This window comes from Curcuma longa, chromosome 16 (assembly GCF_044706935.1).
Source record: "Curcuma longa cultivar G26 ecotype Majalengka, Jawa Barat chromosome 16, ITB_CL_G26_1.1, whole genome shotgun sequence".
NCBI lineage: Eukaryota > Viridiplantae > Streptophyta > Magnoliopsida > Zingiberales > Zingiberaceae > Curcuma > Curcuma longa.
Window position 1 is genome coordinate 9,682,936 of NC_133876.1, and position 26,415 is coordinate 9,709,350.

At 36.9% G+C, this 26,415-nt stretch overlaps 5 protein-coding genes and 1 long non-coding RNA gene across 9 annotated transcripts; 3 read left to right on the forward strand and 3 right to left on the reverse strand.

Annotated features, from left to right (window-relative positions):
* Positions 1 to 233: 233 nt before the first annotated feature.
* Positions 234 to 6,943, reverse strand: LOC141847660 (DNA replication licensing factor MCM7). The gene is made up of 15 exons (XM_074735719.1): positions 6,840 to 6,943; positions 6,681 to 6,748; positions 6,542 to 6,601; positions 6,238 to 6,467; positions 5,715 to 5,910; positions 4,904 to 5,026; positions 3,592 to 3,681; positions 3,306 to 3,448; positions 2,804 to 2,981; positions 2,294 to 2,485; positions 2,008 to 2,180; positions 1,723 to 1,926; positions 1,355 to 1,520; positions 1,008 to 1,229; positions 234 to 573 (listed from the first exon to the last, which is right to left on the reverse strand). The coding sequence occupies exons 1-15, from the start codon at positions 6,877 to 6,879 to the stop codon at positions 469 to 471; spliced, it is 2,190 nt and encodes a 729-aa protein (XP_074591820.1). The 5' UTR covers positions 6,880 to 6,943; the 3' UTR covers positions 234 to 468.
* Positions 6,944 to 9,596: 2,653 nt separating this feature from the next.
* LOC141847792 (uncharacterized) lies at positions 9,597 to 10,252 on the reverse strand. The gene is made up of 3 exons (XR_012603427.1): positions 10,086 to 10,252; positions 9,858 to 9,912; positions 9,597 to 9,766 (listed from the first exon to the last, which is right to left on the reverse strand). It is a non-coding gene; the product is annotated as an uncharacterized LOC141847792 (long non-coding RNA).
* Positions 10,253 to 10,776: 524 nt separating this feature from the next.
* LOC141847871 (putative protein phosphatase 2C 42) lies at positions 10,777 to 15,206 on the forward strand. Its single transcript, XM_074735960.1, has 4 exons — positions 10,777 to 11,240; positions 12,271 to 12,638; positions 13,548 to 13,784; positions 14,725 to 15,206. The coding sequence occupies exons 1-4, from the start codon at positions 10,934 to 10,936 to the stop codon at positions 14,932 to 14,934; spliced, it is 1,122 nt and encodes a 373-aa protein (XP_074592061.1). The 5' UTR covers positions 10,777 to 10,933; the 3' UTR covers positions 14,935 to 15,206.
* A 762-nt stretch (positions 15,207 to 15,968) lies between these two features.
* LOC141847872 (uncharacterized) lies at positions 15,969 to 19,573 on the forward strand. Of its 4 annotated transcripts, none has more exons than XM_074735961.1 (6): positions 15,969 to 16,109; positions 17,221 to 17,384; positions 17,616 to 17,730; positions 18,131 to 18,245; positions 18,517 to 18,724; positions 18,812 to 19,573. In XM_074735961.1, exons 2-6 carry the CDS (start codon positions 17,284 to 17,286, stop codon positions 19,206 to 19,208), a joined length of 936 nt encoding a protein of 311 aa, XP_074592062.1. In that variant the 5' UTR covers positions 15,969 to 16,109; positions 17,221 to 17,283; the 3' UTR covers positions 19,209 to 19,573. The 4 variants fall into 4 exon arrangements, with proteins under 4 accessions (XP_074592062.1, XP_074592066.1, XP_074592064.1 ...); XM_074735965.1 differs by having other exon boundaries at positions 18,821 to 19,573; XM_074735963.1 differs by having other exon boundaries at positions 17,224 to 17,384.
* A 404-nt stretch (positions 19,574 to 19,977) lies between these two features.
* Positions 19,978 to 23,194, forward strand: LOC141847864 (uncharacterized). Its single transcript, XM_074735950.1, has 5 exons — positions 19,978 to 20,220; positions 20,749 to 20,928; positions 21,947 to 22,073; positions 22,237 to 22,350; positions 22,902 to 23,194. The coding sequence occupies exons 1-5, from the start codon at positions 20,074 to 20,076 to the stop codon at positions 23,015 to 23,017; spliced, it is 684 nt and encodes a 227-aa protein (XP_074592051.1). The 5' UTR covers positions 19,978 to 20,073; the 3' UTR covers positions 23,018 to 23,194.
* A 1,890-nt stretch (positions 23,195 to 25,084) lies between these two features.
* Positions 25,085 to 25,846, reverse strand: LOC141847873 (ubiquitin-ribosomal protein eS31 fusion protein). The gene has a single exon (XM_074735966.1). The coding sequence runs from the start codon at positions 25,771 to 25,773 to the stop codon at positions 25,300 to 25,302; it is 474 nt and encodes a 157-aa protein (XP_074592067.1). The 5' UTR covers positions 25,774 to 25,846; the 3' UTR covers positions 25,085 to 25,299.
* Positions 25,847 to 26,415: the final 569 nt, after the last annotated feature.

Consider the following 26,415-nt stretch of genomic DNA (forward strand, 5'->3'; position numbering starts at 1 on the left):
AATTCAATTGGCCCAATTGCAAAACAATTGAGAAATTGAGCCAATCAAAGCAATGAAGCCACTTAAATCAGATTAAGTTGAGCCAATTGGACCAATCAGGTCAGTTGAACCAACTGGGGCAACCGGCCTGGCCTAGCACCGTCAGTATGAAATTGAAAATCTTAATAAATTGATTATTTAAAATTCTTTTTATTGACCCCTAAAATGTGCACATTTTAACAAATGGATTTGACTAGTGAATTTTAATTCAAACCTAGTTAGCATACTATCCAAATAGTTTACATCTCTCTCATAGACAAACATTCTACCTCAACTAAGGCGTCTTACAAACACTATCCAAATACATTCTACCTCGAGTAGATGATCAAAACAATATTTTTTTTCAGAAACACAATGAAGAATCAAGGACACTTTACGGGCTTCGAGTCAACTAAATTTGGATTGTTCATCTCTTCGTGTAGCCATTGGTTAGGCATCGATGAAGTGGACGTCGAAGGTATTAGGATGGATCTGCCACACATTGAGCGCAGCATATTCCTCCAAGCACTGCTTCAGTTGAGCTTCACTATAGCCCTGTTTGTATAATTGTCACAAGAGCAAAGAGCTTAAACTATTACTGGAATAGTTCTTCATATCAAATCACTAATTTTCATGGAATTATTATTTTTCTTTGTTTCATTATTAAGATATTATTCCTTATTTATTACTTGTATGATACCTAGAACAACAATGATCCATTGTTTCCATTCCATGAACAATTGGATGAATAGAAAGGGTGGTTGATTGTATCATTGTGGATATTACTCTTGTCAATTACCTATCACATTCTTGCAAACCAAAGCTATGAATGAAAATATGATCCACTTAAGATATTCCCTTTTCAAATATATCAAATTTTAATTCCTTAAAATTAACTATTTTGTTCCCTATCAATTCCAGCCCATGAACCGATATAAAGTGTAGATATTCCTACACAAATTTGAAGAGTATCATACATAGGAACTAACCTTTCTGGAAATCCAGTTTAGAGCTCGGGTATAGCTGACGTCCATGGTGCTGGCCCTGGAAGCTTCATCTCGCAGAATTGAATAAATATCAGAGATGGCATCTAAACCAGATCTCTGACGATCCTCCGAATACAATGAGAACTTTGACATTTGCATCAAGCGTAGTGCTTCATCCACATCGCTCTGAGCTACCGTGTCTGAAAACCGAAGCCTAGCTAAAGCCTGCAAATCTCGAACAAGGACTCAGCTATTATCGAAAATTTCCAGAATGTTAGATAAAAGAAAACAGAAAGTGTGAAAAAAGAAAAAGTTGGGGGGTTTGAGATCTTTTTATTATGTTGTCTTACAATGGATATTCGGATGATGCTGAGCAGTGTCCTGATGGTTGTGTAAGAATGTGGAGCATTTGATCTGGCTTCTTCTTGGCGGATGCTGGAATATGCAGTGGCGATGTAATCCTCCAGTTCTTTGGGCACGGAAGGAGTGATTTTCCTTGCAGCAGAGATGTATGATCTGCAAACAAAGAAAGAAACAATTTACGATCTAGTTTAGAAACTTTTCAGAAGTGTGATTAAGAATTTGATATTCCATTGCTGAGCATGAATATATTGATGGACAATCTACAATTAAACCTTAAATAACAAAAGAGTAATATTGTAGGCTTCCATCTTTGATGCTTCATTAAAGGACAAGGATAGAGATTTTGCAAGATTACCTTAACATAGATGGTTCAAGTGGTGTGAATCCAAGTGAAGGTGACTCCAAATGCTGATGCACATGAACGACATGTCTAGCCATCTCAAGATCACTATCCATGTCTGCACGATCCAGTATCAACCACAAGAGATCAAAACGAGACAAAAGGGCAGGTGGAAGATTAATATTTTCTGCTGGAGTCCTCCTTAGATCATATCGTCCCCTGAGAACATAGATTTCAAGTACCAAGTCGTCAAAACTCAAAACCTTTTGTCAGAACCAACATCGAACTTTCAATCTTTACCAAGCTGGATTGGCAGCAGCAAGAACAGCTGTTCTTGCATTAAGGGATGTTGTGATGCCAGCCTTTGCAATGCTTACAGTTTGTTGCTCCATCACTTCGTGGATTGCTGTTCGATCTGATTCTTCCATCTTGTCAAACTCATCAATTGCGCATATGCCCATATCAGCCAATACCTGACAACCAATGATTTCACTACCTTGAAGTGAAGAATGAAGTTGACAAAAACAAAAAATACATAAAAAGTTCCTATAAAATAGGATTAACTACAATATCTTCAAATGCCTACCAGTGCTCCTCCTTCGAGTACCATTTCATTTGTGACAGGATCTTTTTGAACAGCTGCAGTTAGACCAACACCACTACTTCCTCGGCCTGTAGTATACACTCCCCTAGGTGCCACATTGATTATGTGTTTGAGCAACTGACTTTTTGCTACTCCAGGATCTCCCATCAAACAGATATGGAGGTCTCCTCTTATCTGCACATAGAAGGTATTGTAATTCCAAGGTTTCATGTGAATGAATCACACATCATGAGGAATTCAGATTTTAATAGAAGTGAATAGAAGAGAACATATTATCTTTTATACAATTGCAAAAGGAGGATACATGTATAAGCAGTTTATTTCAATTCTTAAGTAAGCCACAATATTTAGGAAAAATAGTCATGCTAATATAGTATCAGAACAAAATGAAAGTTACACAGACTGAAAAATGAATTGAAATCCAATCACTAGGTTTATCTGATTATCTGTCAAGACAACTACGATAAGTAGTTTCCAACTTTCCACACATACCTTCATACCATCGCAGAGTTTACGGTGTGGAGCACCGACAAGTAGTAGTAGAAGAGCCTTTTTAACATCTTCATGACCAAATATCTCTGGTGCCAATGACCTCGACAATTTGTTGTAAACATCACCATCCTCAGTTAGTGTTCTGATCTCTTCCTGTTCATTATCTTTAAGCTCGTATCTGTATTAAAGATCAAATAATAAAACAATTAAACAAAATTAGGAAAAATTTTCAGAATGGCAGAGTTTTTTTTTTGACTTTCATGCTTTAATCACAACATCACCAGTTGCAGCATCTATAAATTGCAACAACACATTGACCTGAAGTTTTATAATTGAATGAATAGCTAGGGCCTTGCATATCTAGGTTCACATGTTTCAACTAACTTAGTTCAGGGATGATTGATTGAATGTATCTTGTTCTCCAGAACTACACAACCCAGCAAGCGTAAAATCTCAGAAATTGAAAGTTAGATGAAATAATGTTCAAGGGACAATGACTTACTCTTCATATTTCTTCTTGAAGTGGGAAATGGACATAGCCTCCAAGTATGTATCTGCAACCAAACCGGCACGAAGGGCCCTGAAACCCGTGTAAGGAATTGGAACGAAGATTCCTGACAACTCAACCTCATCACCAGGGGAAACCTATCATGGAAAATGGAGGTACCAAAAAGATGTGAGAAGAGATAAAATTGTATTGACAAATTTCAAAACCTTTCAATGAAGAAAAATAAAAAGTAGGATATAAAAATAGTTATCACAGGTATTAAAAGACAAAATATGCTAACCTTTCTGGTAAGTTCACCTCTGAGATGAACAGTCAAAGAACGAGGAATATGGCCTTTTGGAACATGTTCTGATAACTCTTGGATTCTTGCCTACATGTAAAACGCAATAATTAGTTCATCAATGAAGAACATGCAACAAAAAAATGAACTAAGAATATAAAACAAGACATTAAGACTAGACAATATGTGATCATACCAATAAACATAAAAAGCAATTCAATGAATCCATAGTTAAACTTCTATTATCTTGGACAATTCAGGCCATATGAAGCATATTGGCAACTGCCTATATCAGGTTATGTTGATTGAGATAGAGATCTTTCCGTCCAAAAATGAAAGCAGTGCACCCTCTTAACAGACATTTTGGAGCACCACACTTGTTGATGTGGGAGAAATGAGTGTGGATCATCCTAGCTTCAGTATGGACCCTCACACTACAGGCCTAACACTAGTACCATGTTGATTGGGGTGGATCCCATTCCATTCCAAAATTAACAGATTGAAAAGACAATGCAAATTTTCATGTTTTAACAAGAATATATGACAATATTCCTCCTCTCCTGAGCAAAGCCACAAGTGACAAAAGGAAAGAAATACTTGAAGGAATCCTTGTTAGAAACAAGCATAGGTCAAAATATTATTTGTACAAACCATTAAGATTGAATACTTATAGGGCAATGATAAAGGTGAAATAAGAAATAACTTGAGATAGTAGTGAGATGAGAAAGAATGTGATTTGTACACATGATTATATGAAGTGTGAGAACAAAGGGAAATCAAATTATGAGGAAAATCCATAATAAAAACATTAAAGGTTTCCTTTTAGTTGAAGGTAAACTACTTTGTAAGTACAAACTTCAATCCTAGAGTCTTCCTATGACTCTATTTGACCCAAATATGAGTGCAAAAGAAGACCTATATGTAGAAGATGACCAGACACGAAAAGAAAGATCCATAAGAAAAATCATAACAAAGTAACCAAGCATAATTTTCCTCCAAAAAGATAGTATACAAAATTTTGTAGCCTAATGTTAATAATATTTCATAAACATTCCTGCTTTTTAGCCACCTCAGCCCAGATAATTTTTCATTTCTGTTCCAATAGTTCAGTAAATGAAAGATCAGGAACTTAAATTTAACTAAATTTCCTTCATCAGTAATGGTGATTCTTCACCTTACCTAAGACAGAAAAAAAGATCCTGATCTGTTAAATAATTGATATAAGAGTAAGAATGGTGTAAGTTCAGCATAATTATTTTGTATCTTCTAATTTGTCTGTTGTTTCCTTACTATAATAAGCCAAGAAATTTACCTCTTGGAATCTTAAAAACTTCGAAGCTCTTAGCTGAAGTATGAGATTTCCTTTAGCCTTGTTTATTTGGCAGCGGGTTGATGGGCATTCAAATAAAGGCATGAAAACGCGGGCAGTCACTTCCTGACAGTGAAAACATAGAAAAATAATGAAGAATAAATGGAATTACAAATGATTACTAAAGGCAGTAGCTATACAGGACATATAAAGCTGTCTGCAATTCAAACTAATATTTCAGGATCAGAATAGAAATCCACACAGAAATCATTGCTCAACAAATTAAAAAAAAATGAATTCACCAAAGTAGATGACTTCTATACAACATCCTCTAGCATCATCCTTCTAAAAAGGATGCACAAACTATGTTGTGAAGGACAGGAAATTTAGGTACGAAGTCAGTTTACAACAATAATAATTTGTGAATAAAAAGGGGACAATAGCATGGATGGAATATCATCAGTAAACTTTAAGAGAAAGAGAATTAGAAAGATAAAAAGTGCATCAGTGACATATAAACTATGTTCATTATACAAAAGTAGGATAACTTAGAAATTCCTAGAATTTTCTACCTATAAAGCAATAGCATTCTCTCCAGTGAAAACATATCACCTAGGCTTATTTTGATAATCCTTCCCACAAGAAATGTGCACAACACTGCTGTATTTAATGAGAACTAATACTTATCATCTTTCCTAGATAACAATCACTCTATGTAAGAAACAAAGTAAAATCAGCAGCTACATGAGGAACTGAAAGCTTGTCAAATTCCTTTACTCTTTTGTATAATAACCAAATGTGCAGAATATTATACCTGATAAATCTCGAAACCACAGTCCTCACAAGTATAAACAGCAACTTGCATCAGAGGTTTAACGTCTGAACATCGTGTTATAATGCCAGAAATCATTACGAGTTCTCCAATATGTTCTGCCTTGACTTCTCTTATGGTTGATGGGGTGTCCTTGGATGCATTCTTCATGGCCTTGGAAATTCTTATATATACTTCACTGAAATTCAAAATGATATTTTTTTGGAGAATATGGAGTTAATTTAATTAAGCAAAAAAAAGCAAGAATCATTTAAAGAGTGAGAATAAGGTTGGTAAGTGTACCATTAACAAAATTCCTTAATTAAGGGTATAATTATCTATTTTAGAGAACAAAGAGTTCTGAGCAAACTTTGTTATCATAGTAAATTTGCTAATTCAACTCCTTCAAACTAAAGACTTTCTCCTTCACCCATATAAGAAATGTAGATAACAGATCTCCACTGACAAGAATTTACAAAAAAAAAAAATTAAAGGGAAAAAAGTCCCATAACAAGCAGTGACTTACAAGAAACGCTTGATCTCAGCAGGCATTTTCTTAAGCGGATCTAGATTATCTTGGCTATCTGCTCCTTCATCGACCCTTTGCGTCATCAGGACATCACAATCCTCATCGACTGAGAACACCTCCGTTGGTTGAGGCATGATCTCGTCAATGGCCTCCGCGAACAAGTTAATGTAGCGCCGCGTATTATGTTTTACCCTCTTCCAGAAATCCTCATCCGAATCCTTACAGAACTGTCCGACACCGCAACCAATCAAATCCTAGAACTTGAACTTACGAATATGAAGAAAAGAAAGAATATATTTACAGTATAAATGTCCTCGAGGTCGATATATATCGCACGCATCTTACGGTTGGCCACATCTTGCTGCAAGCAACAGGTAGAGGAACAAAATTCAGGGATTGACAATCGACACCGAGGAGTGAAGGAAAGGGACGGATGTTACCAGTATATCGAGGTACTTGGGATCGCCTAGGGAGTCGGAGTAGTTCCTGAGGAAATCCTTGGCGAGGGCTAAACAGGAATCAAGGGGGAAAGGGAAGGGAAGTGAGATCGAACTGCGAAAGCGCCCAAGAGAGGTTTGGACGAGGGGTAGAGGGAATACCTTTCTCGGCGTCGTAATCGATGCTCTTGGAGGCGGCCATGGATTCACGAGAGAGGAGGACGAGGAGTCGCGGAGGAGGGAAGACTTACGAGAGATAGGGAGAGAGGAAGTAAAGGGTTCGTCGCTTGGCGGGAACCGGGAGTAGAAGACGTGGTTTTGGCGGGAAAGAAGAGGAAGATGAGCCAGCAAAACGTGGATTGACGATGTGGGCCCGCTAGATGGTTTGATGCATGGGCCGGACTCGGTAAAAATGGTTACAATTAATTTAACATTTTCAATTTTAATTATTTTATGATAATTTATTTTTTAATTTTTTTTGTTAATTATTTTTCCAATTAACTAGTTAGCATCAGATATCATCTAGTTGGGTGATCATAATTTGAAAGGTTTCTTTGCTTCACTTCATGCAGATAATCGACACTGATCAACCACAACAGAAATAATAACAATTGTTTTATAAAATTAAAATGTTTGTTATTAGCTTCTAAATATTACCATTTCTTTGAAAATGTTTTTTATCTAAATAATAACAATTATGTTATCACTATTGACAAATTGATATAAAAAAGGAAACCCACATAAATCCAATCTAAACACTAAAAGGATTTTCAAAATCCTCCAACAATATTAGTTAATAGATTTGCTATTTAATAGCATTCCTCATCTTCAAAATCCAGTACTGCAGAATGTTTCAAACAAATCAACACTATCGTCATAAAATAATATTTATGAATCATATATCACGCCGTCAGCTAAGCAATACTAAATCACCAGAGAAACATACTATAGCACTAGAGAATGTTTTAGACAAAGTCTACTGAAAATGTATGAACTTAACTGTGATGCAAGCTTTCATTGTGTTTCAACTGGTTCATCAAAGGAGAAGGCGGCAAACAGCAGTGACAGCATCCCCTTCGTGCTCCCTCAGAGTTCTCAGCCTTTTTCTTATCCAACTGCATACAGTAGCAAATATTATTGCGAGTTCAATTCACTTCAAGCTCATTGGCGATCGTAACTACATCAGTTGGATTGTTTTTCTTCACAGAAGCCTACTCTTTTTCACTGCTAGAGGATCATATTAGCTAAAAGTTGGCAATTCGCTGAATCAGCATCAAATAAGAATATCAGCTGTATTGGAATTCTTAGGATTTTGGTTCAGATGAATCAGCCACAGATTAAGATATGCTAATTTTAAATATGAGAGAATCTCAAACATATTTAACTTGTTCGTAGGAGAATCTTTCACTGTTGATAGAACATATGGATGTTTCAACAATGAACAAATTCTATACAAAATGCTCAACACAAACAATGCCATCGCAGCAAAAATAGGTTTGCTATGGTTTTTGTAAACAGTTACAAGGGGGTCTGCTAGCTGTTGGCTAAAACCTTAATAGGCAAGGTGTCCAGAAAGAGTAAAGTAGCAGTTGAAATTGGATGTGTTGAGTTCAGATCCAATGGGATTCACTCCAGCTGAATCTAGTTCGGATGATTTAGATGAGTGGGGATGTAGGTTTGTCAGTTCGCCCGAACTGTCCACACTTTGATCCAATTATTACAAGGGATGAGAGCTTAGAAGAGTTGAAGGGTTAAGATGAGTGATGGAATGTAGGTGAGAGGCCTAATTAATGAGTTAAGGTGGATTTAAGTGAGATTATTGTTCAAAATGGTAGAAAGTGAGGTCAAAAAATGTCAGAATGGAGAAAATACATTGCCTTGCTCCTGGTTTAAGGCCCTAAATGGTTGGAGCTTTGTGCCTTTTATAGGCTCAGGGAGTGAGTGCTCATGCAATACCTTTTACTAGGTGTTGCTTAGCAATTGGTGTGTGCTCCTCTTTTCTATTACACCAAATTTGCCTGCCTTGATTGCTGTAAGTTTGGATCTGGGAGAAGCTCATGCTAAAGCTGACCTTTTTACTGCATTTTACACTATTATCCATCCAACAGTCCATTTTACTTAGTGTGATTTATAACCAATTAGCATCTAAAAGGTAACAAAAACAAGTATATCGACAACAAAGACAACAAATAAATTCTCATTTGAGAAAAACATTTTTCAACAAGATTTTATCCAAGCAGATTTAGCAACAACTCTGATGAATAAATTAAAGGAGATAGAACAAGTTCTCCAATTCAGCATATGCATGTTGACTTCATAGAAGACACAAATTTGATGATTCAAGTCCTAAAACAAAGTTATAAATGGTGTTAATTTAGTTTTTATCTTCTCCGCTTGATAAACTGTAACAACAACAATTTTACTAACAATTATTGAGATCCCCAATCCATTGAAACTCTCATTCAAATCATCATGACTTGTTTAGTTCCATCCATTTGTCTCAAAAAGGAGGATTTCAACTTTGAAAGACTGACTTTGCTTCACTTGATACTTTGGATCAAATGAAATGAAACTATATCTAGAAAAATGTAATTTCAAGCAAATCATCCATTCAACCTTCTTGTCAATCAAGATCCACTCATAATGGAATAGATACTATCTTATTCTTTTCCAAATTGTACAGCAATTGATTGCAAATCACAGATCAAGTTAAGAAATCACCTAGACCATCTAGACTCCTTGCAATAGTCATATTTACCATCAACTTTCCAAGTAACTGCAATTCATTGATTTACATGGATCTTAGTTTCCACAATATATGATGATTTGCAAAACTGTGGTTCAAAGAAAAAAAAAAAAAAACAGATGAATCTAGTCGTAAGTTTCACATGCAACTAAAGTTATGAATATCTTGTTAATATAGTCCAAGAGAAAAAAAAAATCTTACTGAAGGTGAAATTTTAACCAAACAAAATCTTCAGATTTCGTAGGCAAATGAAACCAGAAACTGGTTACTTAACCCACATTTACTCACCGCATTCTCATCGAATTCCAATCAGCTTCCTTAGCTGAAGCAAGACCTCCATGACCTGCAAATGTCATAAGCCAAAGGAACCAGAAACTTCAGATTTCATAGGCAAATGAAACCAGAAACTGGTTAATTAACCCACATTTACTCACCGCATTCTCATCGTATTCCAATCAGCTTCCTTAGCTGAAGCAAGACCTCCATGACCTGCAAATGTCATAAGCCAAAGGAACAGTCAACCAAGCGAGTTCTATCGTATGAGTATCAGTGAAACCAAAATTCTATCACGTAGTCAGGCCATGAAATTAGGAGAGCCAACACTTTGCATTCCAAGAAAGATACAAAGAAGGATTCATAAGGTGAGGAAATGGGAGAGAGACCGATTGCACGCGACTGGAATCAAGCTGACGGTCTTCGACGCCATCAGTGAGCTTCTCGAGGGCTTTTCACTGCAGCTGCAAGTCCTTCGAATGCACCGCCTCCGTGCTGTCTCGTCTCTGCCCTCGATCGTCTTCTCTACCGCTGCCGCCATCTAGGGTTCCCAAGGCTACCCACTCCGGCGAGGCGAGCACACGCGCTCGATATATATATATATAGGCGGACGACTACTGAGATTCCTGTCCGAGTCAATCCGCCACGTATGCTCAACGCGGGGCTCCAAAATCGACGTGTCACAGATGACCCCACACACTCGGCGGATAACGTGTCACATCTTCCGTCTACCCGAAGTAAACACCCGCCCGCCTTCTTTGATTCTAGCTGACTCCGCGGGGGGCCCACGCCCCACCACGAGATGTTGGTTAGGTCGTGCCAGGTACGCGTATAATTATAATTAAATCTAAATCCTTCTCCACTAAATTCACGCTATTCTCACTGCCTCGTTTCCGAATCCGAATGATCTTAGGGGAATCAGTTGGCTATCTGAAACGTGGGCAGTGATGATTCGTGAGTGTAGTTTTGGGTGAGTAGAAGGTTGGCTGCCTAAACAATTAGTGAGGAAAGGGACCCAATTCCCCTCCTAAAGCCGCCTTGTCGCCTCCTCCGCCGGCCACGCGATCTTGCGCTCCCCGCCTAGGTCCCCTCCGCCGCTAACCTGCGCACCATCTCCCTCCTCCGTTCTTTCCCATCTTGCTTCTTTCGTCTCTGTCTCTCTCTCTCTCCGCACTCGATCGAAAGCGATTGCTTACGGGCTTTGGAGGAGGGTTGGGACAGGGGTGGGAGATGTGGTATGCTTCGACCACCGATGAGGCTGCTTTCGTCGCTGTTGAGGCCGTTTGCGGGGAAAGGCGAGGGTGCGGGGGGCAGTGACGGGGCCGCCGGCCGGGAGGGGCAGGAGGGTCTGCTTTGGTACCGCGACCACGGACTCTGCTCGGCTGGCGAGTTCTCCATGGCCGTCGTCCAGGCCAACCAGATCCTGGAGGACCAGAGCCAGATCGAATCGGGCCCCTTTGGCACCTTTGTTGGCATCTACGACGGCCATGGCGGCCCCGACGCCGCGCGATATGTCTGCGATCATCTCTTCTCCCATTTCAGAGGTGGAGTCCCGACTTCTCCCGATCATTTTTCTTGGTAGTTCTTGTCTTGGTGTGAATGGTCTGTCCGTGTCAAATTTTGATGATTTTTACCTATGATAAGATTCCATTTCACCATAATTTCTTGACGTACATATGGAAATCAAAACATTCACTACTTGCCCATACAGTCTCATCTTACCTTTTGTGAAATTTGATTGTTTGGAGCAGTCCTAATTTCGAAATCCATTTTCACTTCAATTTATTCAACTTCCTCCACTTGAACCTCTCACCAAAATTATATAGTATGAGTAATGCACTATGCAGCAAGTGCCCCCAAATCAAAATTTGATGAATTTGATATACTCATCGTGCTTAGGATGGTCAATTCATATCTTCAGCTCTTAGGACTAGTTTAGGTCTTGAGTGCAGTGATCAAAAAAAAAAAACTTAATGATCATCAGCCCATGTATCTTTTTTTTAAGAACCTGGGGTTTCATCGCCCGTTTGATCAATGGAACATAGTCTTGTCATGGAAATAGCCTCTTTCCTGCGCAAAGATAAGGATGTGTTTTCTGGTGTTGTACAATCCGGTATTGGTGGGAGTCTCATGCAATGAGATTTCCTTTTTTACAATTCTCATGATGTATGAATTCAACTCCAAAACAGTTTTTTCAGTTTATATCATGCGACACTTCCATTACTAAAATGATGTCAGACAGTGAAATTGCAACTGGTCAAATCTGTGGAGATAAATTCTTAACTTTAACCACCTTTGTCTTTAGTGTTTGTCATATTGCAAATAAACATCTTTATTAAGCTAGCTTTATTTGTATTCTAATTAAGATTGTTATTTACACTAAAATTTGATGTTATGGACCTCCACAATACATGGATTTCAAATTTAGTGAAAATAGTTTTTTTTATATTTTTCTTCCCTTTTGTTTGGTTATCATAGATTGCCAAATTTTCTATTTGAATCTATAAGATTTTCTAGACTTTATTATGAACTTTTCTTTTGATTGTTTTATGAGTCATTTGGTGCTTTATGCAGAAATTTCAGTTGGACCACAAGGTGTAACATGTGATAGCATTCGAAGAGCTTTCCTAGCAACAGAGGAAAAATTTATTGAATTGGTTGGCCAACTATGGAGCTCTAGGCCAGACATAGCAACTACAGGATCATGTTGCCTTGTTGGTGTTGTCTGTCAGAGGACTCTCTATGTGGCAAATCTTGGTGATTCTCGTCTTGTTCTTGGTAAAAAAGTTGGTAATACTGGCGAGATTGCTGCGATAGCTTTGTCAACTGAGCACAATGCTAATATGGAGGCTGTAAGGCAGGAGCTTAGGTCCCAGCATCCAAATGATCCAAATATTGTTGTCCTTAAACATGGAGTTTGGAGAGTTAAAGGCATCATACAGGTAATATCTCTGAACATTTCCAAAATTATTTTTGTTTACTGTTTATTTTGGTAATATTTGTATCCAGCTTTGGTTTTTTGAATCTTCTTTGTAAGTTATTCCATAACTTGATTTCATGTAACCCACCTAAAACATTTTGTGGTAGTTGAATTTTCTAGATTTTCTTAATGGAACTTTACTCAGTTCGATATCTTAGTTTATATTGTTTTCTTTTTCTTAGCAAGGTCTCTTGATTAGGGAATCAAACTCTAGTTTTCAATGGCTACTATTTATCATCAGAGAGAATTATGAATTATACAATCACTTTTTCTATCCTATGAAATTTTTAAAAGCCTATCTTTTCATTGTGTAACTCATGGAATCTCACTATATATATATAAGAGTTCTTTGTGGTGTAAGTGCGCAAGAAGAAATATTTTAGTATACTTCTCTTATCTCTCCCTCTCCCTCTCCCTCTTATACCTCTTTCGAATTTCTATCAATTACTTGATTTTTGCCAACTATATGTTCATCATTTGTATTTCTTGTAGTTTTATCATGATGCGGCTTATCTACTACTTTCTTTATGTGGCATTAGTATAAGCAGCTTACTCGGAGCATCCACGAATCATTTACCAATTGATTGTTTCAAGTGGTGTAATCACTTTAGTTAGAGAACCATGATCATTTACTAATTGATGTTTTTTTTTTTTTTTGTCTTTGTTTAGTTTCATTATACACTGACATGTGGTATTAATACCACTGTGCCAAAATATCTGAAGGTAATAAATAATCATTCTTAATTAGTTTCATGGAGCAAGGATAATACTTTCCCCATCAATAGACTGTTTTTTGTTAAATTTAAGCACACAAACAATTTTTTGACCTGTGAAGTGTTCTTTATTGTTTATTATGTACGATCAATTGCAGGTTTCTAGATCCATAGGCGATGCATATATGAAGCATCCGCAGTATAACAGAGAACCAATCAATTCAAAGTTCAGAATAGCTGAACCGACAAACATGCCTATATTAACTGCCAATCCATCTGTTACCTCTCATCATCTTCAACCAAGTGATTCTTTCCTCATATTTGCTTCAGATGGCTTATGGGAACACCTAAATGACCAACAGGCAGTTGAGATTGTTTACAATCATCCTCGTTCAGTAAGCATTTCCACTTCTCTGTTGTCTACATAGTCTATTTGCCATTTGTTTTCTTCGTATGTTTTCTCTGGAGAGAACAATTTTTCAAACTTTTTTCAGTATAACTAGTAGTGAATTAGTTACTGCACATAACTTTTAATTCTTAGATATACCTACACATAAGTACTCCTAATTTGAATGCATTGATCCTTGTGATTTGATGAGAAGAATCCCATGTTTGATGAGGTAGACCCCATCAAAACATGGGATTCTTGTGGAGGAGCACTGACAAATAACTAGACTACTATCAGAGGTTTTCATCAGCGACGATCTAAATGGGGGAGTGTCATGGAAGGTCCAGCTTGTAGCATCCTGGAGCTCATGGATGACTGGAATTTTATTATTTCTGGCATATACATACTCTGTCAGACATTAGCAGTCCCATTAACAACATATATTCTTCTGTAACCCAAACCGACCATTTCAATTTACTATGTAGATATCTATGAGTCAAGGTCTGATGGTTCCATTTAATATAGCTAATGCTCGTTGCATAATGGTTGTTCTCTCTCGAACGAGTACATGTTTTGCTCCTTCCAAATCTGGTTAACTGTGTCATGACATCCGAGGCAGTTTACATGCATTTTCTCTCTTCCTAGCAAAGAAACTCTAGTTTTATGTTATTTAAATAGGGACAATGCTCAAAGTGAGTTAACAAACTTTGTAGGCGATTGTAATAAACTTTTCTGGTGGTTTAGGCGTTCGGGTAACAGTACCAATCATATGCCCCATACTCCCATATTGTTTTCGTTTCAAGATTCAGCATAAACATTGGATCGAAATATGAGAACTAGAGCTATGGTTTTACATTGACTTTTCAAAACATTATTCTTACCTCTGCTAGTCCTAAGAAATACATGAATTTGCAAAACCTTAAGCATTGCAACTTTTCCTATCACAGGGAAGTGCAAGAAGGCTCATCAAAGCTGCTCTCCACGAAGCAGCTAGAAAACGAGAGATGCGATACTCAGACCTCAAAAGGATTGACAAGAAGGTCCGCCGACATTTTCATGATGACATAAGTGTTATCATTATTTTCCTTAATCATGATCCTGCAGTCAAATCCGCACAAGGGCCTCATTTATCGGTTAGAAGTGCTTTGGATCACTGATCTGTTAACACTGCCATGGAACAAGGTTGCTTGATGTAAAGACTACTTGCAGCTGAGACTGATATATAAGATGAGGATATCAATCTGGAAACTTATGTGTAGGTTTCGATTACCACACAAAGGGTGTTTTCCCCCTTTTTTGGAAAAAAAATGTTTATGTTATGTTCTAAATTATTGTGCTGTCAGCAATGTAATTTATCAAATGAGATAGCCAATGGGAATAAATCTGTTCTTAATGTTCTAAAAGTTAATGTGAATTGCTTTCATGATTTTGTTCCCTTGAATTGGAATGGTGTTAAGTTAGGAGCCTGAGACCTTTGTGCTTTAATTCTTTGTTTTTTAACCTTCTTGCAATTAGTCCATTATATTGATAGGTTTTAAATTTAGATTATTTTTATATCATTAAACTTAATCCTCTATTATATTATTATTTATATTTAAATAAATTTTATTTTATTTTATCATTCTTAATTAAGTTTTTTTTTCTTTTTTTTCTTTTTATCTTAATCAACTTAATACTCCCACTCGGAGCTCCTTTAGTATTATCTCAAGCGATTTGAAAGAGAAGTACATCATGAAGAATTTTGTCATGATCTAGTGATCTCTTGTGTGAGGCAATTAACGGGACATTTAACGCCCTCTCTCTTATATATTTTATTATGATATCATATTACTTAATTAAGATATTTATCACATAAGTACATATACTTATTATTTTAAATATCTATATCTGTAATATTTTTATTTTTTTTATTCGGATATTCACTTTATCTTTACAAATTCTCATTGTCTACACTTGGGCTCATTTTATTATAATTTGTCAAGAAAGAAAAATCATTTTGATTTAATTTTGGAAAATGAATTTAAAGCCGAAGTAAATACAAAAAAAACCATTTTATTCCCTTTATTTTTCTTTTCGGCATTTTTTTAAAAACAAAATGTTATCACGTCCTTCCCTACTAATCCATGTCGTACATCCGTCCGTCCACGTGAGCTGCGTCGGCATTAAGGTAATAACCAGCTCTTCGAAATCGGAAGTCGAAACCCTTCCGATCGCGAAGAAGGGAGCAGCTACTTCGACCGCTGCCTTGCCCGACGAGGATTAGGAGGACGGCCGCCGTGGCGGTGTATGCAATTGCCGTCTTTCCCCTTTGCTGCCTCGTAGGTGGACCAAGGTTTGCTAAACTCGCTGTTACACTCCAATCCTTTGGTAGTCTGTGTAGATTTGGAATTTTTGTAGTGGGTTGAAATGTTTTCTCTTAGTTATACCGGACCTGTAGGCTTTTCCTTTACTATTATTGTTCATTCTAGGTCGTTTGGTAGTAAAATCTTTGATTTTCTGGCTTTATGGTAACCATCTTTGCTACATTGTGATGGGGTTGATAACTTGAGGTAGGAACGTTGGATTGTGCTAGTTTTTCTAATTTATTGTTTTCCCCTTTATTGGTGTCTGCTGAGCTTTGGCGCAATGATAAAGTTGTTGCCTGTGTGATCTAGAGATCATAGGTTCGATTATAAGAAACAACTTCTTGCAAAGTCAAGTAAGACTGCGTATAATAGACCCTTCTCCGGGATCCCGCATTGGCGGGAGCTTTGTGCATTGGACTATCTTTTTATTGGTGCTGGCCAAACTCTATCTTGGATAGTTTACTCCTAAATTGGGTTGAGAGTTATGGCATTTTGAGACGAAGAAGGCACCATCCTTGCTCATATCAATAAATTAGCTCGAGTTTCTTGCATGAAGTCATCAGTCCTAGCGATGAATCATTGATGAAAGTAGGATAAGACTATGTATAATAGACCCTTCTCTGGGATCTGTATTGGCGAGAGCTTTGTGCACTGGACTGTCTTTTTTATTGGTGTCTGCTAAACTCTATCTTGGATAGTTTACTTATAAATTGGGTTGAGAATCGTGGCATTTTGAGACGAAGATAGCACCATCCTTGTGCATATCTATAATTAGCTCGAGTTTCTTGCATGAAGTCATCAGTCCTAGTGATGAATCATTGATGAAAGGTCCATGCCAAACCCTGCAATCTTGACATCAAATAATGGGAAATTTTCCATTTGATATATGATAGAAACCTCCAGTTAATTATTTCAAATGTTTATCAACATGACATTCCATGCCTATCTTCAAGCGTACATCAAGATCTAATATTATAAAGACTCATTACCATTGGTGTGACTGACGTTTGATATTTCTTAAAGGGAGGAGAGGCAAAAAATCTCCCTTTTGATTTTCCTTTTCTATTATGACTGTGGCTTATGATTTCTGCTTCTCAGAAGGGGTTTTATACAGTTAATCAGAGGGAAAAAGAAGTGAGTGAGAAAAGGTAAAAAAAAACAATGCCCAGACCAGGACCAAGGCCATATGAGTGTGTGAAGCGTGCTTGGCACAGTGATAGACACAAGCCAATTCGAGGATCCCTTATTCAAGAGATATTCAGGTTTGGCCATTTTCTTGTCTGTTTGCTTCTACTTTTATTTATACATGTACATATATTTCTCTCTCTACCTTTCCTCATTGCTATCCACTTATTTCTGACAGTGCAAGAAGAATTAGATGCTGTTTGATCCATCCTTTCCTCCTTTACCTTTTCTGCGATTTGCTATTACCATTTACTGCTGCCTCCATTTTCTTATTGGGTGAAGTGGTCAAATTTTCATTTTGGTTGCAGATTGGCCAATGATATGCATAGTGCTGCCACTAGGAAGAATAAAGAGTGGCAGGAGAAGCTCCCCATTGTCGTGCTGAAGGTCGAAGAGATCATGTACTCTAAAGCCAACTCCGAGGTTCATATTTTCGGTTTTTCTATCATATTATAACCTTGTTTCTATCTTTAGGATGTTCTTCGTTTCAAAATGATTAAGTTTCCATTGGCAAGAGTGTATCTTTACATACAAACTGTTCACCTGTCTCTCACATTCCTTTTTCTGTGGTATTATGTTATTTTTTAGGATTGAGTTTGCTTGACATTGACTGAAAGGCACCCCCTTGTTAGTCATTGAATCAATGAAGTTGGATTATAAAATGCTACTGAAAGCCCATCTTAGATCTAGATAAATAAGAAATTTGACAAGGCAAAATTAGATTTTTGTTTTTGAATAGACATGCAAATAATAAGGCCATAACCACATAATTGTGTGTGTTTCCTTCAATACCTGTATGTCTTTTTGTCGGGTGAAAATGCAGGCAGAATATGTGGACTTGAAGACACTAGTAGATCGAGTGAATGATGCTATTGACACCATTATCCGTAAGGAAGACTCCCCTGAGATTGGAGACTTCTTGCAGCCTTGTATCGAAGGTACATCTTCCCAACTGCTACTCAACTGTTATATTGACATTGTTGTTTACGTTAGTATGCGGCAACAAATATTGCCTCATTTTATTAGCCATCAAATCATATCATATAGCTCAGGACAAAATGCTTGTAGCTTTATCTGTTCTTTACGTTATAGCCCACAAGTTGTGTAGAGGCATTCATATGGCTCATAACTAATGCGATTAAAGGAATCCAAGTGAATCCTATTGTAACAGATATCCACCTATCTTGTTTTTGTGTTTTATCATCGTAGCGGCACTTAACCTGGGCTGTGTTCCGAGAAGAGTTTCGAAGAGCCAGCACCGCAGCAACCCAATGTGCTATCTTAATCCGAGCGCAAGTGATGCCAGACCGTCCTCGCTGAAAACCTCCAATAGTAACACAAGCAGCCTCGGACATATACTCAAGGGGATTCCAGATTTCGGCAACCTGAACAACTATACCTCCCAGTTTCCATCCTGGTACACTTTCTTTAAACCTACAAATATAGTTTGTAGCAGGATTCCCAGGACCGAGTCCAACAACACTGATCCATCCCATTGACATAGGAACTCCAGTATCGACAAAATCCAATGCCCAAACTCAAAGAAGAATGAGCCCTCCACTTTCAAAGGAAAATTACCTGTTCATGTATCAAGCTTTACCTGCCCAAATCTGGCTGGAGCATATCCCATGTATTACAGCGATAATCATCCTGGGATAGCATACCATCAATCTCTTCAATTCAGTGAGGACCAAATGTATCATATGACAGCAGCCACCACGAGTGGCTTCATGTCCAAGGCAGAGACCAGTTTCGAGCAGAACCTCGTCGGCAGCAAATTTGTCACTGGTACCTCAAAAGGCGATTCAACAATTTCAGAGACCCGCAACGAAGGATGGGGTCTGTCCCTGAGGTTGGGACTTCCATCATCTCCATCCAAAAATGCCAAGTCACTGAATTGAGAAACTATAGTCAAGAAGTGCCGTAACTGGATGTGTCTTGCAGCCTTAAGGTATGGCATTTTCGAGTATGTGTATCTCAGTAATATGCTCACTTGAAGCACAAGCTCTCCATCGTGATTCTAAGTACATACATAAGCTCAAAAAGGTGATCCTGTAACTGTGATTTTCATCAAAAGAAAAGATTTCCCTGATCGGCCACAAGTTGGAATCTTCGGTTCAGAGTAAATTCGTTCGAAAGCTTCAGTGATGCCATGAGTCTGTTATGTGGTAAAATAAGATTATGTTTGGTATCCTTCTGCTGTAGTGTGGTTGTACCTCAACTAGTTAGTAGTGTTGATGGCATGTTTCTTTATACTACACTTTCAGACTTCTGTTAAGCCAGCGAGGTTTTGATGAATTTTTAAATCATGAATTCTATTGAATTCAGAACGACAAGTTTCATATAGAAAATATAAAATGCGCAAACAACAATTATTTTTTTTAAAGTTGTTATAATATAAAAATATAATGATAAATGATACAAGGTGTATTCATGAATTGATTTTTAATTATGATGTATTATAGATTAAATTTTTAATAGAAAGATAATTTATTGCATAGTTATATATTAATTTATTTTAATTTATTATTTTTAAGATTAATCAGTTTGAAGAATATCTAAATAAGGATGAAAATGACAGGGGTTAAAATGAAAAGTTTCTGGTTTTTTTTTCTGTAGAACCGGTCGGTCCGAATCATTCATAAACGGGTCAGGTCGGTTGGGTTTGCCTTCGTTTCTCCTCGAAGCCTCTACGTAACAAAACCCTAGCGGTCACGATCGCGTGAAGGACTCGATTCAAGTCTCCGATCGAACGGGGGAGGAAACATGGTCGTCATCGAGCAAGAGCCGGAGACCGAGGAGATCCGTGAAGCCCATGCGAACGCCCCACCTGCGGAAGCTCCGGCGCATGGGGAGCATGAAAGCGACGAGGAGTCGTTTGAGGATGCACTGACCGAAGAGGAGTTGAGGGAGGTTCGGCCTTTCATCCGTTATTTCATGTGTGCTGATCTCTTCTAATTCGAGCAATTCCTCCCGTTCCGATTGATATTGTAGTTTCCTTCTAGTAGCATCGATCGCCTTATCCTCTTACAATTTGACTTTCAACTTTTCAATCCTGGAATTGGAGCTGTAGTTTAACATATTATATCGTTCCATATGCTTTATTTGACTTAAAAAAGATGTGAGTATAATACGAACAGAAAAAAAAGTCAATTTTTACAGTTGGGTAAAATGCATTGAAAACCAGTGACAGTTGAGGAACATCAGATTGTCTTTCTTTTGAGACTTTTGTGTGATTTTAGTTCTGTTCACTCTACTATGCAATCTTCTCTTTTGGGGTTTGTGAACGTGTAAATAAATTACCTGATCTCTGTGCCATTTTGTGTAATGCCTTTGGTATACTTCCTACAGATACCATGCATATATAGTAGAAAGATTTTTTTTTTTTTTGTTCCTCCCATGCTCCACGTAGTGGACGTTGATTGTTCCTTTATGATGCAGAAATCTCTCAAGCAAGCGAATGATGCAAAAGAGGAAGGGAACAAGCTGTTTAGAAGTGGTCAATATGAGGATGCTCTCTTGCAGTATGAAATTGCTTTGCAGATTGCTTCTGAATTACCTTCATCTGTAGATGTATGCTCTATGTCTCATGGCAACAGGGCTGCTTGCTTCTTAAAATTGGTAAGTCATTCTTCATGTGAAAGAAAATGTGTTCAACAGTAGTTTGTTAATGGGAAGTGGGCGTTATTAGCAGAGTTGCCCCACGGCAAAAGCTGTTGGACATTTTTTTAGGTAGAATGCAGTTATTCAAATGACTTTAGTTGTCCAATCACTGTAGTGCCTTCATTGTATATGATTTTATACAGACTTTTTTTTTGTTTCAGTTTATTTTGTAATCATTGGTAGCTATTTCCATTTTTGAATCAGGACAACTCTGATATTTTTGCCTTAAAAATCTAATTAGTGTGATATTCATTGTTATCTTTTATTGTTGTGAAATTATCAGACTGTTTTTATGTTTTATTGTTTTGAGTTTATGAGGCGGTTTTGATTTTCTTCTTGGTCATCAGAAGTAGATGTGTGTGTGTTTCAGTAACATATTACAGATTATTTGACAAAATATATTACAGATAGGGATGCTTTGGGCTTTTATTTCCTTCCTTTTGTTATATTGGTCATTGAAGAGTCTACAAAACTCCATAATGTTTTGCATTGTAACTAGAGGTTGATAGAGTTAAAAATAAAATAAAGATTTACCATTTGGGACTATTGTTTTGTAGAATTAAAGAAGTTGATGTAATAGATAAAATGCTGATTGGAATTGGTCCTTCTAGGCTCCATAAAGAAAATTTAAGACAAACTGTATATGTTGCTTCACTGATTCCCTCCCTCTATTGGATCAAAATTTATGGATATGTGTCAATCAGAATATTTAGCAACTATAGTTTCATTTCCATATTATGATGCACTTTGTGACCATATATGATTGCCATATCCAGACATTTGACTGCAATTTGATTTAATGTCCGTTTGGCATATTTTGCTATTATGCTCTTACCAAACTGACTATATTTAGCTTTCTTCTCTTCATACCTTAGAGCTTGCTAGGATTTCATTGTAGTAGATATCAAGCCCCAGCTATTTGTTTATCATATCTATTCATTAAGGATCCCTATTGTTTAATTGTTTTCTGCCTCAGAATCAATATACGGATGCTGTGACTGAATGCACAAAAGCATTGGAACTGAATCCTTCTTATGTAAAAGCACTAGTTAGAAGAGCAGAAGCTCATGAAAAACTTGATAACTATGAGGAGGCTATTGCAGGTAGGTCATCTCATTTTAGATGTGGTGGTGGTTTTCAATTTCTTTACTAGACTATTTTTCTGCATCAATTTCGCTCTATGTTGTCTACTGAAGCTAGATGCACTCTGAGTATTTTCATTTGGAGAATTCATAATGTGCTTTCTTTCTCAAAATGTTTCTCCAGATTTGAAAAAGGTTATCGAGTTGGATCCTTCCAATGACCAATGTAGAAGATGGATAAGACGGTTGGAACCAATTGCAGCAGAAAAAAGGGAGAAAATGAAGGAAGAAATGATCGGTCAGCATTGTTCCTCTTCACTCTGCTTGTATTTATATGTTTCAGACCAGAAGGGCCTTATTTACCTGGCGAGAGAGAGAGAGAGGAGAGGGAGTAGAAGGCTTCGGCTCTGCCATTTGCCACTGCTCCTTCAGCAGCTGAAGGAGCAGAGATGGCTTCTGCAGCATCATTTTAAGGGGTGAAGGAAGAGAAAAGGGGTGAAATGATCAATAAATCCTTTTTCATACCATTCCTGATCTAGGATATTTTGGTCTGTTAACCCACCTTTCCTCCTCTTTGCCTGCGAACAAATCTGGAGGAGATCAAGTCCTCTCCTTCCTCTTTCTCCTCTCCTCTTCGGCCGGATAAACTGGCCTATAAGTTGGCATTGAGATTTACTTAGCTTCCCAATAGGTTCCTTTTAGCAAACTGTGATCTGCAATAAATTTAGATTCGACATCAACATTCAAATCATGCAAAATTTTCCTGCTGCTTTGCATTTAGATTCTCTCCACGTCTCATCCATTTTGTGCATTGTTGTTAACTTTTAAGTATCCTGAAAAATATTGCAGGGAAGCTGAAAGAGATGGGCAACTCATTGTTGGGACGTTTTGGGATGAATCTTGACAACTTCAAAGCTGTTAAAGACCCCAACACAGGCTCATATTCCATCTCCTTTCAGCAGTAGTTAATGCCACATCAACATGATACTTGTTCATCTGGTTAATCAACTTCAAACTATTTCTTTCCTTTGTACTTAAATAGTTACCGTAATTTGTTTTTGTTTTTTGGTTGCTCTAGAGGTTTTGTCTGTGGCATTGACATTGATAATGATTATATACATCTAAAAACATATCTCCTGTGATATAGCTATATTTTGATCATGTTGATCGTAAATCGTGTGCGATCTCGTTGAGCATTTTCCTGTCTGTTGCAAATAGATGATGATTTAATTGTGTGATCTGACTGATAGTTGTCTGTTTTATCCATAATCTTTACCACCCGATTAAGTGGGAAAGCCAACTTAAACCAATCGATTAAACCAAAAATCCATAAATTATACACTTAAATAATGATAATGATTTGCTTCAATACAAGAAGGGTCTTTTATTAACTATAGAAGACTATGATTAAGGGTAAATTATAGAAGATCATGATTAAGGGTAAATAAAAATTTAATTAAATTGAATAAATCAATCAAATTTAAAATTTTAATTATATTATTTTAAAATTTTATTTTAAAAAAAAATTAATTATATTGATTAATTTGATTTTAAAATTATTTATTCAATTAAATCAAAAATAATCAAGTAAATAAATTTATAAAATTTTAATTAATTAATAAATCTTTTATAATATTTTAAAATTTTTAATTAATTTAATTTTCATAAAAATTAATCGTTATCTTATTTAATTTTTATTTAAAAATTTAATCATTAATTTAAAAAAATTTAATTTGTTTAATGTTAATTAATTTAATTCGATTTTAATCAAAGACTAATTTAATTCGATTTTAACCGAAGACGATCCTAATCATGAACACGACATGAGTCAAAAGATTGAAGTATAGAACACACGTGAGCGATTAAAATTGAAAAGTAGAAGGTTACCTTCTATCAATTTTCCAATTTTAAAGAATAATTATTATTCTTTAAAAAATCTAAAGTATTTTTAATGTTTTTTTAAATTAATTCAGATATTTGGATGCAATTAATTCTAAAAGGGGACAATAAATCTGAAAATAATCGTTCAACAACTAATTGTATCAGGCGAGAGCATCCTTATGTCCTAGAGGAACAGAATTAGTAAAATTATCATGATCAATTACAACTTTTAAATTTATCTACATAACAACGGAACATATGAAACCAATAAGATGACAGACTATTTTTACTGAATGATACATTTTATTTTCAAATTTAATAGCAATTGAGAGAAATTTTGCAAAAAATTAACACTAAAATCAATAATTTAATTCAAATGATTTTCACCTCTTTTTATTCCTCGATTCACCATCACAAATTCTAACTATTAAAACAGGAAGAACATTTAGCCATCACAAATTCTAACTCCAGAGTCCAGATTTTGGAAAACATTGCAAAGCACATACAATCCTCGGAGCAGAACTTAATGAAAGATTTGTTCTATAGCAAAATAAAATAAATAGATTCTTTGTCAATGCATCTAATTTTTTTAAAAAATTGTTTCAGCAACTTAAATTCAATTATTTTGCTAAATTACTGAGGTGCCAGAAAAAGTAAAATGAATTCCAGCAAGTTAAACATTATTAAACCCATGCGAAACAACCCACCACCCAACAAAACAAGCTCATTCCCATCACGAATTGAGTGCCATTGTAATCAAGATTTTAGAAAGAACATTAACACAGATATTGAGACAAAAAAAAAATTGCATTTTGGATCAATCAAGAGTTGTTCTACTAAAAAAAATTGTCCAAGCAATTAACAAAAACAATGAATCGTACACCAAGGTATCTTGCAAGGCCTAATCATCACAAAAACAGGTTCATAAATGGCAAAGAGTTGATAAATCTTAGCAAACACAGTAGGTTCCTTACGAAGAGATTATGAAGATCACAAGTGGAAGTTTCACAAACTAGAAAAAAAATCTAAGTTTTTCAAAGAACGAAATTCTCCGTCTAATAACCAAGATCTAACTAAAAGTTCTAATAATCATCATCTAATTGTAATAGCAAGTCAGTGACACATGCACATGGATTTCAGATGAGACAATATAAGCAACCATGGAGAATTATCAAATTGAATTAACAGTTCGAATAGAGCGTTACCTCAATCATTCTTGAAGCATTAAACAAGACTACCGTTTGATACTAAACAAAGAGCAATTTTTAAACCAAAACTGCATCGATAAAACATGAACATTAAAAACGACAGAATCTTAGCAAAACGCAGACTTTTATCGAACTAGAAAACAGTACGATGGTATTCATCACTCAGCCCCGGCCTTATTGTAGACGTAGGTCAGGCCGCATTTGCCACAGTAGTGGCGATCGAAGTGATTGGCCATGAAGGTGCCTGCGCCGCACTCGGTGTTGGGGCACTCCTTACGGAGACGGGTGACCTTACCAGTTGCGTCGTCGACCTTGTAGAACTGGAGGACGGCGAGCTTGACCTTCTTCTTCTTGTGCTTGATTTTCTTGGGCTTGGTGTAGGTCTTCTTCTTGCGCTTCTTGGCGCCGCCGCGGAGGCGGAGCACCAGGTGCAGAGTGGACTCCTTCTGGATGTTGTAGTCGGCAAGGGTGCGCCCGTCATCGAGCTGCTTCCCGGCGAAGATGAGCCTCTGCTGGTCCGGCGGGATGCCCTCCTTGTCCTGGATTTTCGCCTTCACGTTGTCGATCGTGTCCGACGACTCCACCTCGAGGGTGATCGTCTTCCCCGTCAGCGTCTTCACGAAGATCTGCATCTTGCCGGCGCCGCCAAGAGGGCTACGGTTCGAGATCCGTCAACGGGGCGGCGGCAAGGAGATCGATTAGGGTTCGCTCGAGAATTGAGAGGCAGCCAGTTTATAGCCAACGGAGGGGGTAGAGATGGGCATTACGTCTTGCGGGTAGGCAGTTCAGAATCCGACCCGATTCGCATTTTCATGTATTTATTTCGTCATCCATTTTCTTTTTCTTTAAAAAAAATATTTTTTATTAATAATATCACAGATATTTTCCATGATTATTATTATTTTTTAAAACTGATTAAAGTAGTTTCACGTCCTTTCCATGGATTAAATAAATGAATATTTTAAAACTGATAAATGCATATTTTCCATGAATTTACTTAGCCCATTCAAAAAAGGTTGTCCAGTTTTAAAATTACAAAGACAAAGTCAGCTATCAAACGGATTAATCTATGATAGAACAGATTAATTCATTATAAATTTATCATATGACAAATATTGATCTACTAACTTGATAGGTTGAAAAATTTCTAATCTAATCTAATTTAAGGCAGATTACGAATGAGTAATGATTCTTTGCATGAAAACCCAGCAGAACTAACCCACAGGCGGCTGGGTCCCACTTGCATGCAGGTGGGCTCCACTTCCATGCCTGTG